Below are 17,481 nucleotides of genomic sequence, written 5' to 3'. Positions count from 1 at the left end.
ATGTTTGATTAAATAAAAGTGGAAATAGATAATTATGTAAAAATTATTGAACAACCTCACCTCTCATGTTGAACCAGCTTTCCTCACCTAGTGTGTACGTACCTGAAAGCAGAAAGGAGTACGAAGTTTAGGTTAACTTCCTTCTTCTGGTGGTACATATAATGAAGCAAATTCATGTAAAATTACAATTGTTAATATTGTGAAATTATCAAATATGTTAAGAATAAACATTCATTTCTCAATTAATACTACTGCAATGCTATTTATTGCATATATAAATAAATAAATAAATAATAAATATATAATATATATATATATATATATATATATATGTATATATGTGTACATATATATATATATATATATATATATATATATATATATATATATATATATATATATATATATATATATATTATATATATACATGCATACATATATACATATTTATATATATATATATACTGTGTATATATATATAAAATATATATATATATATATATATATATATATATATACATATATATATATATATATATATATATATATATATATATATATATATATATATATATATATATATATATATATATATATATATATAACGGACACATGCTCATCTTTTTATCAAATTCGGTAAATATCAGTATTACGATTTCAGGTTACATTCGTTAAGCCCCATGTTAGATCTTTAACGTAATTCCTTCATCTATAAAAAATAATACTCTCATGATTGCCTGGTAGAGATCTGCTGAACTGTTATCTTGAAACCAACTTATTATACCTGTGAAGACCGAATAAATAATTTTCCATCTATTATTCTGAAAGTTGTTGTTGTTGTTGTTTTTTTTTATTAAACTGGCCTTATGCCAGCATGGGCTCTTGCTCATAGAGCAGCCCGTAAGTTCTGGAAGTTGCTGAACTGCCGATAGTTGCAGTCAATGTGTAATTCGAAATTTAGAGTAAATGTCAATGGAATTGTTACTGGGACTCTTTCATAAATTCCCTAGTTACCGTCGAATATACGTATAGAAATATTGACGAAAGTAAACTAGATAGGGCCCATCTAGCTTAAGTAATCCAGTCTCAAATAAGATTGCAAACTTTTCTAGTGCCCGTGGTATATCATTCAAATGTTCACATAACCAGTAGTTTTTAACGTATTATCCCTTGCCAAATATAACGACAATAAAGCTGCTTTACGTACAAGTGACAAGAATGAAAATAATTTGTCAAAAGCAAAACATCGGTTACAAAAGGTACATGTGGTTTAATTCTTGATAACAGTCTGTGAATCCCACTGCTGCTTTGGTCTGGCCGAATTCGAAGACTTTAAAATGTCCTTGAGTATACCTGTAATCTAAAGGTAAAAAAAAAAAAAGACCAGATTATGCTTCTGTCAGCCACTTCTTTGATGATATATTAGCAACAAATGACTGAAGGGACGTAATGCTAATTTAAAACAAAAAGAAATATCATATATTCACAAAAAAAGTCCGTATTTAAAGTTCGTTATAATTTTGACTTATCGGTTAATAAGAATACGTGTTGTAATATGAATCGTAAAGTATACATATCTGATTTTTATCTATATTTCGACAAGACAAAGGAAGACAAATGGCTATTTTCTAACAACTTCTCTCTTTTAGCAAATACTGATTTTTGTACCAATTATGCAAGGCTATAGCTCTTAGAATGCACCAGTCAAATACCGGTATTTGAAAAGTTACTTGTATTTTAGACAGAAGATCGTTTAGATTCTAGAATGATTTTCTTGGAAAGATAAAAAAAATTCCTTTTTCCCACCAGCAAGATTACCTGAAACAGAAAAACAGAGTAAAACCACAAAACCACAACTGAATAGTAAATGCTAATCGCTAGTGATTAATATGGATGACTTATTTAATAAAACAAAGTAAAATCGGTGGTGTAAAATCCGACCAAAAGAGTACTAACATTTCTGAGCCCAAGGGCAGAAGCGAACTGCGTAACAAAAGTTCGACTTCGGTATCACTTTGACGTGGCTCTAATTCAAATGTCAGTGAATCGATTAGTTAGGAACACGAAGTTCTCAGACGGAAGAAAATATATTTTTGGCATTTTATAATTTTATTTTCGTGAGATACAGGTTATCCAAAATGATACGTGAGCTTTTTGTCATCCGCTTCATTACTTCATGATACTTATTTCACTGTGATACTTCAAGCGTTCATACCTTAACAGAATCCATATTTGACTATAGAGAATATTTATGAAGAGCAAAAATAATTATATTTTACGAAGAGTTTGCTGGTAATTTAAAGAGGATGAATTTTACTCTATGAGTGATATCAATAATAATTTAAAAATCAAGGATAAATCTGCTCCCAATAAAGAATTGTAATTTTCTAAGGAAATCATAATAAAAGGTTTGCGTCCTTTGTAAATGATACATTTCAGTTAGCCGTTCTGAATTTCGACATTTCTGCAGCAAAATATATGTAACGTGATGTAATTATCTGTTATCCAATTAATACACTGAAAAACTATAAATTTCATCGGCAAGGATATACAGTATGTTTGTGATCTATTATGCCTGGAAGTTATTATTCAAAATGTTTGAGCTTCTATTTCCTAAGCCGGGTTCTGGTTACAAAGGTGAAGCTACACAGTACATTCTTTTGAAAAAGGAACTGAAAAAAATGCGATAAAATTACCTGTAGGTATATGCAGAAACTATTGCACTGGCACGAAACAATCTTTTGATTGTTTGCGAATAGTGTAAGAGTAGTATTTTATCCATTCACCTACTCTTTATGTTAAATCATTCTCATATAAACAACTCGCAGCATTTCGTTTATTAGAATAACTTTTATTAAGAATAACACTTGCGCAACATTATGAGTAATAATCTTATAAGATAATAAATAATATGAAAATACTCGTATTCTTTATTTTTCACCCAGTGGAATTCGTATGCATAAAATGAATAATTTTTTCTTGAGTATGTTTTTGCGAAGTGCACATTTTCCAAACATCAATGACATCACGGAAGACAAAATAAGGACTCCGCGTGAGAGAGATGAATAAGAAAAAAAGACCACATTAATGAAAAGTTTATGCATGCAAATGTTATGAGAGGATTATGTTCAGCGTCTGTGAAGCTAATGAAACTCAAAGAACTTCGTGACAGGGAAATAAAGTTTAATGAAATGGATAGGAAAAATAATTATAGAAATGATAAAAGTTAGCTTGTATCAGACATCCGTGTCTCTGCACTTCTGATTCTAGAAAAATATTGAAGTAATTCACTATGTTTCTGCAGGAAGTTTGGACAAGGTTCTACATTCAGTATGATTTAAAATAAAACTGTAATTCATAGAATAAATGAAGTTAACATTACATCTTACAATAAAATAAACATTTTTGAAGCTTTGTAAATCTTGTGGTGGTTTGCTTATTTAAACTACAACACTTGAGTATTTTGTTTATCTCCAGCCCCATACTTTCATTATAAAAACCTTAAGAAAGGCAAACGGCAAAGGTGAAATAATATTCCTTTGTAGCACACTACTATCTACGGCAATTTCACTTGTCAAGACACCATAACATTCACTTGGCATCTACCTCGGCCATGGATATTTTCAATAGCCAACTCTCCATAATATTGTTCAGGAGCGGGATTTTATAATTCTGTACATTAATTTAGATGATTATTTAGTCTGTGCAACTTCTCCCTTTTCTAAAACATGATTATTTGAGTTAATTCATTTATCCATTTCTTTTCCAGCCTATTCAGAAAAAGGATCATGAATTTTTCTGATAAAAAATAACCTTAACTACTGTACTGTACAGTGTCTCTGTAGTCTCTTTCTGACATTTATGAATTAAAAGAAGTGTCACGTGAACATTTTGCTGATCTGGTTTGACATTTGTACTATGTCATCTATTTATCAACTCATTTTATTATGCATTTCTTTTATTTCATATTGATTGTCTTTGAATGTTTCGAGGAAAAAAATTACAATATTGGTTGAAACTCCAGCTCATTTATTCTGAAAAAAAAATAGATACGATTAACAGAATATTTTCAAGAAAAAGGTTAACGAAAGCTGGCATCTATAACTATTAGAAAAGTTCGAAATAAACAATATGTTCGAGCTACAAAATAGTTTCTATGTATCATTTGTATTTTTTCAATACCCCTCAAATATTTCTTCCCTGTCAGCAAGATGCTATTTACTGGAAACATGAAGTCATATAGTGACCAGCAGCTTAGCAACAAGTATACTGTATTCTCTATCGAAATATGATATTAAGGAGATGAAAAAGTACTGTGTGGCAAAATTAAAAATTGCTTGAGAAAATTAGTGATGAGATTAAAATCATCTTTATGAGTGACAGCAGAATAAATGGGTGCGAGTAACGTCATCCCGGTAAATGGAAGTCATAAAGAAGAAACAAAGAATATTAGCAAAAAAAAAAAAAAGATGAAAAAAGGGAAGTTGTTAATTTCGCTAGTGACTGAAAAAAGGGGAGATTCAAAGAAGCTACATGACCTTTAAAGGAATTTCAAATAAGCCGAATATCATTGTGATGTATATGGTATATATGAAGTGATGGATGAGCTGAGTCTCTTTCGAATAAGTAAAGTGGGGTTGGTGATTGCATATAAAAAGAAATGTGAAATATGTAGAAGAAAAAGTACTTAACACAAAAAAAACATTTATCCATAATATTCTGTGCACTTTATGAAATCTGAAGCACTTCAAGAAATGCTTATCAAAACATTCTATAAATGTGATTATCAATAAACATTTTAGCTCCTGAGTTTTCAGTAAAAAAAAAAAACAATAAAAAAATTGGGAAGAAAAAAATAATTGTGAACTTTTGGGGTAAACATTAACATGACGTTTCCTCCATGAGAGTTGACCTTCACTGTTTCATACCTAAAAAGGCCACGCACCTCGTTATATCAATTTTAATCTATATCCCAGTGAGAAAAGTTTGAAGAGACTCATAAATCTAATGGACAATGCATTTATTATGTTGTTTCTCTTAGTAGATTTACCGAATTTGTATTTTATGATTACAGAATTGTTTTGTTTATTTATTTTGCTTTGGTGGGACGGACCTTGTCAGTCGAAAATAGTTCGAAGGTTCGAAAAAAAAACGGAGTATGATATTTGGAATATTAATCTAAGGCAGATATTCAGTGCCACGGTCATACTATAAACGAGTTAAAGGTTTTGCTTACAAAGGTCTCATTTAATTGCATAAAATTTAACTATTGAACAATTAGCATGATATAGCATTTGTCAGAACAAAAATGCTCTCAGTGAATAGTGTCTCTGCCGAATGAATAATGTCACTAGGAATCTAAAAACCCATTCTAAATTAATATAATTAATAAGCAGATGAAAAGTGTCACACATATAAGTAGTAAACCGCAACAGATCAAAAGGGATTAACATACAAAAGGCAAATAAATATATAAATAACATTTTAAAGATTACATGAGGGCAATAATAATTATTTATGATGATTCAGTAATAGGTAAACAAATAAAAATAAGTTAGCAGATGATTTTAAAACTACCCAAGGTTTATATATTACTAAGTTTACCTGGCATGTACGTTTTCTTCTTAACCTCGCATGTTTTCTACTAAATACTTCACGCTTTTTCTTTTCCCACAACGTACAAACTTCAATCACTCAAGCTTTAATTACCACTCAGATCTGCAAACAACGAGAGAACAATGGACTCTAACAAAGAATCTATCGATCTGTTTGAGTGGAATGCAAACACAGGTATATAAATGCTGGCAAATAGAGACTAAACAGGGGGCAATCTATCGCATTGCGGTTACTTCCAGGAACAAATGAAATAAAAGTGATTTTAAAACAAAGTGTAATACTACAGAGTTCAGTATATAATTCTGTGATTGACATTGTCCGGATGATAGTTCATGTATTTTGTTTATTACTTAACTTGAGGTTTCTTGAATAACCTTGTCACTACAAAGCCTGAGACCCAAATGAAGAAACAGATTAATAAATTCTGATAGCAAAAGCAGGAACCGACCCAGACTCGATAAGATTAACATCTTAGTGGTCCAGTGGTTAACGTCAACCTTATTATGATATCTCAGGTGGAGGTTAGAATCCTTCCATGGGTGTCAGAATTTATTTATCTGCTACACACACACACACACACACACACGTATACATATACTGTATGTATATATATATATATATATGAAAAAGACATTTTAATTTCATGCTTTACTCGGCCGACAATCACGCCAACATTTTCACCTCAGGAAGACTAAAATTCATTACTTTTATGGCAATTCTTTTCACTACTCAAAAGGTTAGCCATTACTCTCGCCCTGATTCACTCGTCTCAAGAATATAAAATACCTAAAACGGAGTTAGATTTTTCTCGTCCAGAAAAATGTTAAGCTTTTAAGATATATCAGGAGCAAATCGCACCAAGGAAGACGCCTAGTATAGTAATTATGGAAAAATCCAGCATCGTTGAAGCAAAGGAAAAAGTTTGACTTATTAAAAGTGATACAAAATACGAATTTAGCTCAACGTCCCCTCTTTACAAATGTAGTATTCAGTAAAACACGCGCAGCGTCCTCATTTATTTCCCTGGGCTATTTCTGTCTGCGAAAAAAAAGCAACCAGACGTGATGTCATGAAAGGAAGTTGAATGCTGTGTTAACCATAGGATTCAACATGGGGATGTAAGGTTTATGAGAGAATTGTTTTGTTGATTGTTAATAACTTGCAACAACTCTGTGCTTGTGACCTACTCTGAGAATATCAGCATAGAGAATAGTAAAAGTAATAGAAATAAAAAAAGTAACGTTATGTTGTTAAACAAATGCGAAAGGCGTAACTGAAAGAGCGAAATCTTCTGCCAAATGCATGTGACACTGCTATGGAAATTTGGCTTACTCTATTGTCATTTAGTAAGTCATTTTCATCTTTAATTAAATAAGCAATTTGCTTTCTTATACCATTAACACCATCACTCACTCACTCACTCCGGTGGCTTACACCAGACCTCCCCAAGTTCCCTTGTTGAGTGCTGCATCCCTCCAGTCATTCTCAGGATCCTCGACTCCCAATTCTCTTAGATCTCTGAACACATTATCTTTCCATCTCATCCTCGGTCTCCCTACCGGTCTTCTTCCTTCTACTTCTTCTTCCTTCTACTAAGCCCTTCGTTGGCTGAGTCGGTTGAGCTTCGGGCTGTCACCCGATGGGCCGGAGTTCAATTCCCCCGGCCGGCTGATGAAGAGTTAGAGGAATTTATTTCTGGTGATAGAAATTCATTTCTCGCTATAATGTGGTTCGGATTCCACAATAAGCTGTAGGTCCCGTTGCTAAGTAACCAATTGGTTCTTAGCCACGTAAAATAAGTCTAATCCTTCGGGCCAGCCCTAGGAGAGCTGTTAATCAGCTCAGTGGTCTGGTAAAACTAAGGTATACTTTTTTTCTTCCTTCTACTGATCCTTACCTAGCCACTTTAATCATTCTTTCCTCTTCCATTCAAACCACATGTCCAGCCCAACGTATCCTCTGCGATCTTACATAGACGGTTATTAGTAGTTGTCTGGTTAAATCTCTCATTTCATTGTTGTGCCTCCTTCTCAAAACACCTTCACTTGTATCGTAAATGGGACCTGTTATTCTACGCAAAATGTTATTTTCTAAACCCAGTAGTCTCTGTTCTTGACGTTTAGTCAGTGTCCAGGTTTCACAACCATATGGTACTACTGACCTGATAATGGTGTTGTAAATTCTTAATTTGGTAGACCTCGTGATGTTTCTGCTCTTTAATAGATGTTGTAGACTGAAAAAGCATCTGTTCCCCGCTGTAATTCTAGCCATAACCTCTCTCTCCATCTCATTTCTGGATGTTAACAAACGTCCTGGATATTTAAATTCCCTCACGCTCTCAATATCTCCCATATTTTGTTGTTGCTGTTGTTGTTAGTTGTTCCTTGACAATCTCATCATTTTGGTTTTACTTCCATTGATCTCTAGTCCCACTCTGGCAGCAGTTTCTTTGAATGGTATATAAAAACGTTCTATATTTTGTATATCTGTACCTAAGAAGTCAAGTCAACATCATCTGCAAATGGAAGGATTTCGGCATTTGTGTCTCCCAAGATGACCCAACCCTCAACTTCCTCGATACTCCGCATTCTTTTCTCTAAAATTAAATTAGGTTAAACAACACTGGAGATAGAAGGCATCCCTGTCTCAAACCTGTTTTAATTTCAAAACATTGTCTGTTTCCTTCCCACATGGACACAACTCTTACTATTCCTGTAGCATACTTTTACCAAGTTTATAAGCTTTTGTGGTATACCAGATTCCTTCATATCATTCCACATTGATGATCTATGGGTGCTACCATACGCTTGTTTAAAGTCTACAAAAACCTGCCACATATCCCTGTTATACTCCCAGTTTAGTAGTAAAAATCTGGTCAATGTTCATCTTCCTTTTCTGAATCCACACTGATATTCGCCCAATGCTGTCTCTATGTAAGACTCTAATTTATCTTCTGTAGTTTTGGCTAGTACCTTAAAGCAGGTTGGCAGAAGTGTAATCCCTCTATAATCAGCACAGTCTGTCCTATCTCCCTTTTTATGCACCGGGATAATGTTGCCCATTTCCCATGTTGTCAGCTTCTCTCCTGTTCTCCTGACCATTAACACCATACGCAAATTATTATGGGTGGGTAATAATTAGTTTAATGAAAAACAATTAGGATATATGATAATAGGAACTGGTCAAAAAGTCGCCACATTTAGCATGCACATTTGGCATGTAATAATTTCTTACTTTTCGTGAGGAAATATAAAAGCTATTAATTTCTTTCTCAGCAGTTTCTATCGAGTCGCAGCTCATTTTTTTTATGATAACTGAGGCTGTGTGCGTGTGTGTGTGTGTGTGTGTGTGAGAGAGAGAGAGAGAGAGAGAGAGAGAGAGAGAGAGAGAGAGAGAGAGAGAGAGAGAGAGATTACTTGCACACTTGAATGTAGCAAATAAACTCGTTAAGAAATAACCTCACCCCAACTTGCTGGGAGCCCTTTAAATGAATTGTGTTTATAAGTTCGTGTTTGACATTTATCTCGAATGCCACAATGAACACATGACCTTCAATAAAGTTACAAGAAAAGATGGGGAAGACTATCTCTGTAAATTGACTTTAATTATAACGTGAAGGGGCCTTTCATGAAAGATTTCTTTAGCCTCCTTTCACCGTTTTATTTCTTATCCCAGATAGGTCTTCCTTTTCTTTACTTATGACTGTGTTACCCATGTTTACGTAATATTTGTCTACAATATTTTTTCTTTTTAATTTGGGCTGAATTTTTCTATTCTTAAAATGTTTTTAACAATATTTTTTTCACTTCATCTTATTTCCCCTTGCTGTTTAAATGACTAACTTCTGGAATTTGTCACTGGTTTTTTCATCTGGTTTTTTAAAACTTGTCTTCCCACTGAGAAGCAAACCTTGAAATTTACAGAGTCGTACTTTAAAAATAAATAATGACAACTGTTTTTTTTTTTTTTATTTACACATGGCTAAACTCATATAGAAAAAAACTTCTATTTAGGTGCATTGCTAAGACTGCTATCCTGATAAAATTAGACATGTTAGGTAACAAGAATATCTGAGAGAGAGAGAGAGAGTGGAGGGGAGGGCTTGGCAGGGGAAGGGGGAGGGATAGATTTGCCGGGAGAAATCTAGAGCACAAGATGCATACAATTGTAATCAGAGTGAAAACAATCATTTATAGTACTTCTACTGAATTTAAGTTGTAAATAGATAATATAAACTGGTCTCAAACATTAATGTTAATATGGCCTTAAGATCAATGTCCCTTCTTTACCACATAAATTATTCTTCACTGACCAAAGAGCACTGAACTTTTCTTGAATGAAGCACCCCTTTCGTAAATACAGCATTCGGAACTTTAACCAGAACATTGTTAATGCGGTATTTCGTATCTATTTTATTTGTTGAATTCTCAATTGTTCGGTATTAAAAGAAAACTTATGAGTACAAGACATTGCATATGCCATTTCCCCTCTTTCTTTTAGCACTGAAACGTGGTTGCAAATTATTAATTTTATAACTCTATTATGGGAGTAATCATGAAAAGTACCACCGTCTCTACTGATGCTTAAAGATAGTGTTTGGTCGAGGCAAAGCAATGAAATCAGGTCCCCAATCGACACTTTGTTTGAAAAAGGAAAGATACGTAGCGCTATCACCACTTCTCTTTAATTTTATTAATGAAATAAAACCTGATAAGCGCTTTAGGTAACATTATTTTTACAGTCAGTTTATACACACACATTACACACACACACACACACACACACACACACACACACACACACATATATATATATATATATATATATATATATATATATATATATATATATATATATATATATATATATATATATATATATGTGTGTGTGTGTGTGTGTGTGAGTGTGTGTGTGTGTGTGTGTGTGTGTGTGTGTATAATATACATATGTGTGTGTGTGTGTGTTTATGTTGCGCGTGTATTCGAATACAGTCTCCGATTCTTACAAACAGAATAGAATTCCATTCCTTGCAGTATCAGTTCCATGCCTAAGGTGTGTTCCATATAACATTCGTGTTTTTTTACTTTTGCTAAACATTCTATACAGTTATCTATGACATAGTAACATTTGGTGACCCTTTTTACGATAGGTGAAGACTTGCCATTTTATAGCAATCTGACTCAGTCGTTATTTATTTGATAAAAACTGATAAGAACGGTTGCATAGTAAATTATATGTATTTTTATCTGGTTTTTAAAAATACTGATCTTATAAACAATAAATTATTTTATGTGAGAGCAGTTTCACTTTACGTTGGCCTGCGTGGAAATAAAACTTACTATGTACGCAGTGAATTTTTATTTTTTCTTGGTTTTTTATATCTACGGTGTTCTTGTACAACAACAAAATTTCGCACTTTATCATTGGATTATACAGATTTTTTTAGAATTCTTTATAGTTCCAAAGAGCAATAATTAATTCATAGTCCCAAGACCTCGGCAGCTGCAGATGTACGGAGTCTTCAAAATTATTCATATATTCATTTTCGTAATAATTATTGTGCGGGATTTCAAATTAAAGCCTGTCGTGTAAATTGTGGTTAAGCATTTCAAGGAAAAGCTCTTCAGCTTGAATTCTTTCACAGAACACCTTTAACAGGGTTTATTAATCCAGTTACTTAAAGACAGGTACATTCCGACAAGTAGAATAAATCGGGGAATTGTTTTTAATTGACACATGAATAAAAGAGTAAATATATTGACCCACAAGAAATCTAAAAAAGAAAAAGGAAAACTAAGAGTGGCATCTAAATACTGAAGTTACAGAATGTCAAAATTTAAGCAAGGAGTTATCCTAAGAAGCAAATTTAGACTGTATCCGTCACGCAACACATGCACATTTGAGTGCATGCATATAACGTTTGGCCGCATACGTTCCCATACTGGATGGAGAACAAAGGACCTCAATGAACTAAGGGAATCAGAAGAGGTCAGAAGAGATAAAGCGATCACGTTGTCAAGATAAGGATGGCCAAGTTTTTTTTTTTTTATCCTCAGCAACAACTAATTCTAAAGAAATGGACAGCAGCTGTGGACGCCCTCCTCCTCCTCCTCCTCCTCCTCCTCCTCCTCCTCCTCCTCCTCCTCCTCTCTCTCTCTCTCTCTCTCTCTCTCTCTCTCTCTCTCTCTCTCTAGGAAGGAGGGGTCCATTATTCTCCGCATAGTTGTACCATCCATGACATTCTTATTTACCCGAGTCTTTTCTATATTCACAACACCGCCACTCTCGCTTCCTTCCTTTTTTTATTCGGTACAAAGGCCTTTTTCCTGAATAAGATTCTCCAGCCCTCTCAAGGCTGCGGGAAATTAAGTGTGGTGGACAATTTCTTATTTATATTGACACTTTTTACGTCTGTTTCTTGGGGATGAGACATACATATACATATACACTGTATATATATATATATATATATATATATATATATATATATATATATATATATATAAATAATACATATATATAAATATATACATACACACACACACATATATATATATATATATATATATATATATATATATATATATATATATATATATATATATATATGTATGTATGTATATATATAAACATGTACATTCATTCATGCATACATAAATTAGAGAGAGAGAGAGAGAGAGAGAGAGAGAGAGAGAGAGAGAGAGAGAGAGAGAGAGAGAGAGAGAGAAAGTCAGTTAAAATTGACTGCTTCTGGAGTGGTAGTTTGAGGTACTGCCTGGGCAATACTGGCTGGGAACTGTCAAAGGTTTAGGACATTAATGCCCCACATGCCTAGGCAGCAGATTACCTAGTGCAGAGATGATTATCCCTGCAAAAGCTAATGCCTCCATAATGGTAGAGGAGACTATTTTGAGGATCACAGCAATCATGTAAAGCACATCACTTCATTTACTGAGGACAGTTAATGAGGTGATATTTAGTGGTACAACTTGGACATTGCTGTCATAGGGAATACCAGTAGTTTGGTGTAAAGATATAATATACTCCCCAGCAGAAGAGCAGTCTAAAGAAGGGAATGTCCCTTTACTGTCATAGGATCCCCTTCTCCTCTGGTGAATGCCACTGAAGTTTTTTTTTTTTTACTCGCGTGGCATGAATATCTCCAAATTGTTGCAGGCATGGTAATATTATTAACATTGAAGAAAAACAGGGAACGAATAAAATACTATGTACTGTTTGTGAAATTGCTTGTCTACATGTTGTAAAAGGAGCAAAAAAACCAGTTTCATGATTTAAGTGAAAGTCCTAAAACTTCAAGTTTGAAGACTCAGGAAGACAAAGGTGATAGAGCAGTGTGAGCAGGAGTAGAGAGGAAACACAGTGAATGTTTCTGCTTCACCTGAAAACTTCCGAGCTATAGTAGGAGTGAGGTACGAAAAAACCCCTTGGGATGGGCAAATAAAAAAGCAGGTTTTGGAGCTCATGGGTTGTACGATGAATATAGAATGGGGCACAATAAAATGTTCCGATAGGTATTGTATATAGTTTGAGAATGGAAACGTGTGCTGGTGAAACAGAATGAATTTGGAAGGGACTGAATTTTGGAGAGTATGAGTGGTTAATTGTTCTGGGTAATTTAACTGCACGTGTAGTGAGAGAAAAACCTGACTCTGAGTTCTCTAGTACATAAAACATAGAAGTCTAATGTAAACATTCTCAAAAAGGGACATAACTTCTAGACATATGTGGTTACTGAAGATAAGTATTCATAAGTATAATAGGGAAACACAAAAAACTTAAGAAAAATAGCTTTTTTGGAAATATATTAGTGCAAAGTAAATGGATGCAATGGTGAGAAAATGTATGACTGGGTGTGTATCACGTTATCAAGGTTAAATAAAATTTAAAACACATATAACGTTTACATTGGAGAGAAGGGGATGTCAGAGGCTGCAAATGCAATTAAAACAAGTGAGTTCAATGCACAGGAAGGTAAAATGAAATATGAAAAGGAAATGGATGAAATGTAGTTTAGAGTTAAAGATACAGATGTGGAAATTTTAGATGAGGAGTTTGAAAACATCCGTGGACGGTGAGAAAGCTCACGACAGTGAGATAATGCACACTGTACTTGGGCTGTATAGTATTCATTGAATGGAGTTTATGCTAGAAGTCAGAGTTGTGGGATAAGACATGTTTGTAAATGTTTGTAATTGTTACCAGGTGATACAGTAATAACTGTTCGTATCGTCAGTTATTACTTCAATCACCTGGTTACAATTACAAACATTTACAAATTGGTAGCAAAGCTGAAAGTGATTCTAAGGTGGAGAAAGTTAGGAGTAAATATGAGTGCAAGTCTGTTTACATGGGTTTAATGTTGAGAAAAAATGGTTGCAACTGATTTGCATAGGTATCTGTGAGTAAACATGACGTGGGATTATAGGATGAGAGAAAACGTGATTGACTGAATACATGAATCAAGAAAGGGCAAAAGGCTTCAGGCACTTGGAGTATCTATTGCAGCCAAAGAGGGAATAAATGATAGAACTGAAGAGCCAAATCTCCTTTACAGGAGAGAAGTGGGATTGCAGAATGCAGATAAAAGGAAAGGGGTTGATGCTTTAGGGATAAACATTTTTGTGTGATGTTTATGCACGATAATTAAAATGGAACTGGCGAGGCAGCAGACATACATAAACTAAAGGTTAAAAGTCAAGTGACGCGTTGAGAGGTAGACTTCGGCGGTTTTGAATCGGAACTTTACTGCGATTTTTATCCTTTTTTTCGTTTTCTTTGTTTATTACAAATATGTCACAATGAAGAACCGATATATATATATATATATATATATATATATATATATATATATATATATATATATATATATATATATATATATATATATATATATATGTATATATATATAATATATATATATATATATATATATATATATATATGTATGTATGTATATATATATACATATATACATCATACATGTATATGTATATGCGTGCGTCCGTCCGTGAGTGTGTGTGTGTGTGTGTATGTATGTATGTATGTATGTATGTATATATATATATATATATATACATATATACATACATATATATATATATATATATATATATATATATATATATATATATATATGTATGTATGTATGTATCTTGGAATGACAAAATACTCCTGTTCCTCTGCGTGAGAGATGGCACATAACTAAGATTATATCTTTAAAAAATTAAAAGAACTTAAGCACAATTTGAGCCCAAAATCAGGAAAATCCTAGACGTAAATTCTTTTACACAAAAGCCACTGCCTCAGAACAAGTTCGGATATAGAAACCTCTTCTCAGATTTAAAGTTGTATTCTGAATCGAGATAAACTCTAACATCATGTAAAACGGAAATATAGCGACCCCTATCCCTGAAATTTATGACAATTCTATAAATAATTTTCCCTGGAAAATCTTGTTTTATTTTGCTCATAATAACTAATAGACTTCATTTGTGGGCGGGGGGGGGAAGGCCTTGCGTCATGTAGGCTATTTGGTAAGAGTATCTTTTTGACATATTTGTTGTTTTCATTTTAATCTAGGAAAAATATCTAAATAGTGAATTATATCATTGATACTGTTTTTCCCTTAATTGGTAATTACTATACCTACATATAAGGTATTTATTCATTTATAGTATCTTTAGAAATCAAGGAAAACATAAGACTATTATTAAAACTTTAAAAAAGTGATATACAGCATGGAACGCGACATAATTTTAAGTGTAGATATTGCATTCAAGGAATCATACTAAGAACCAGAAAGCATAAAAACGGCCTCAAAAAACAATGCTGGTAATTTTGGATAAAATATTAGGAAAGTTATGTTTTCATATGAATGTAGGCTCTGGTGACTTTTATAACAAATACAATATCGCATAGTGTTCACTTTCCCTGCTATGCCTATGAAATCATAATCTCGTAATTCAAGAAGTAATTAAGGAAGTTATTGCCATATGTAACGGTATCTGTAATTAAAAGAATTTTGTTCGATATTTTCAAAGCAAACATCACTACTCAGTACTTCTTGTGTCAGAGTCGCACCATACAAACACCATCTGTGGTTAAACAAAGAATTACTCTTCAGAGAAAAGTTAAATGAACGGCTCAGAGGGGATCTGCAAACTTGGGCAGGGAAGATTTCTCTTTGTTTTGTAGTTTGTATTCCCACGTTGTGTAAACATGTACGTTTATTATGGCAAGTTTGAGAACTGAAAAGAAAAGTAGGAGATTAAATCTCTATTTATATTTTTGCTGCTGTCGAATTCCAACAACATCATCTTCCATGTGATTTCTTTCCATAATACGTGTGACATAAGCTAATTTAGTTTTCTTTCTTTCAATTATTAAAACTTGAAATTATTTCACAGCATTCGACGGTTAGGGACACCAAAAAGGCTAACGTTCAAATATAACTGAATCACTTCTGATATGAAATGATGAGCTCCTATAATTTTCATCTGTATGTGTGTATATATATATGTGTGTGTATGTGTGTGCCTTCTATAGAAAAAATGTCGATACTTCAGTGTTGGTATATTCTGATTTTTACTTCCTTCACTGAACAGTAACGATAACCTACTTACTTTACTACATTTAAACACAACCTGCAGTCACATCATATAGGCCTGAACGCCAGGAACATTTTATAATGACACATTTAACATTATATTCCAAAAGTGGCACCTCAGTTAATGAATAAAAATAAAGCGATAAGTGTAAAATCCTTCGTGACAAAAGAAATAAAAGAAACGAGTGAAAATTACATATGTCTTTATGAAATACTGCCGCTTATTTAATTCATAGACAGCAAAACCCAATTTTGGGGGGTTTTTGTAACTAGGCTTAACTCTAATGACTTTTTTTCTCGAAAATATGGATGGTAATTTTTCAACACTTTCTCTTATAAAACTAGATTAAATTATGTTACTTTTCGGGATATTATTGGAACAAGCAAACTTTTTAGTAGTTTACTGATTCGTAAGATTTTGTTCTCTTTACCATGAACAGAAATTGCACTGTTCTTCCGTGTAAATTAAATTATTGTTTTTGTTCTTGATCTTACATTTTCCGCAGTATTTACCCAAATTTGTTATTACGGAATCTGTCAAATAATTTACATGGAGTAAGATATTTACATCTTTTGGTATAATCATGAGAATTCTCTAGAAATTCTCTCTTGTACGCATTATCGTTCTTAAGCCAAGTATCAAATTAACGCAAAAGTTTTTAAACACAGGCGGAATACCTTCAAAATAATTGCTATATACCGTGTGAAAACCTTTTTTATTATATATTGTTCTCTTATGTTATATTCATTTGCACTTGAACATCTAAGTAAATCGTCTAATGCAATATCAAGATAATCTAAATTTTAGTTGTATTTTATTAATTAAATCTACCTCACTATCTATGTATTTTAGTCTACACACACGTAATAATACTAAAAAAATATGACCATGAATGTTGATCTCTATACATTATGAGTGCGGCCAGACAAATGCACATATTCTGAAATATTGATAAGTTATTTAGTGCAATAAAGTTTTACCCATTATTACTTCCATCAGTACAACAATCCTAAAACTATACACTACAATTTATTGCCTGCTAAATTTTGTCGATACCACAATTTTTTAATCTACTAAAAAATGAATCTGAATTTCCCAGGCAAATGCATGTCATAAAAAAGTCTAAATCATATTATATTTTCTGGAATTATATTGCTCAATAATATGCTCTATAAAAATCCATGTATAGATTACCTAATACTGCTCACGGTCGGTTTGCCATGGCCATTTTGATATT

At 32.9% G+C, this 17,481-nt stretch overlaps 1 protein-coding gene across 3 annotated transcripts in view; it reads right to left on the bottom strand.

The window, feature by feature from the left end:
* The window catches only part of LOC136843215 (uncharacterized), a 221,726-nt gene that overhangs the window by 83,381 nt on the left and 120,864 nt on the right, over positions 1-17,481 (bottom strand). For 2 of the 3 annotated variants that reach the window (XM_067111298.1, XM_067111299.1), the window contains exon 5: positions 88-102. The exons of the other annotated variant lie outside the window; for it this stretch is intronic. In XM_067111298.1, coding sequence (XP_066967399.1) covers positions 88-102 — 15 coding nt within the window. The remainder of the gene's footprint in view (positions 1-87; positions 103-17,481) is intronic. 3 annotated transcript variants of the gene reach the window in all.

This window comes from Macrobrachium rosenbergii, chromosome 11 (assembly GCF_040412425.1).
Source record: "Macrobrachium rosenbergii isolate ZJJX-2024 chromosome 11, ASM4041242v1, whole genome shotgun sequence".
NCBI classification, from domain to species: Eukaryota; Metazoa; Arthropoda; class Malacostraca; order Decapoda; family Palaemonidae; genus Macrobrachium; species Macrobrachium rosenbergii.
Note: the sequence above shows the minus strand (reverse complement) of the source record. Positions and strands in the feature narration are given on the sequence as shown.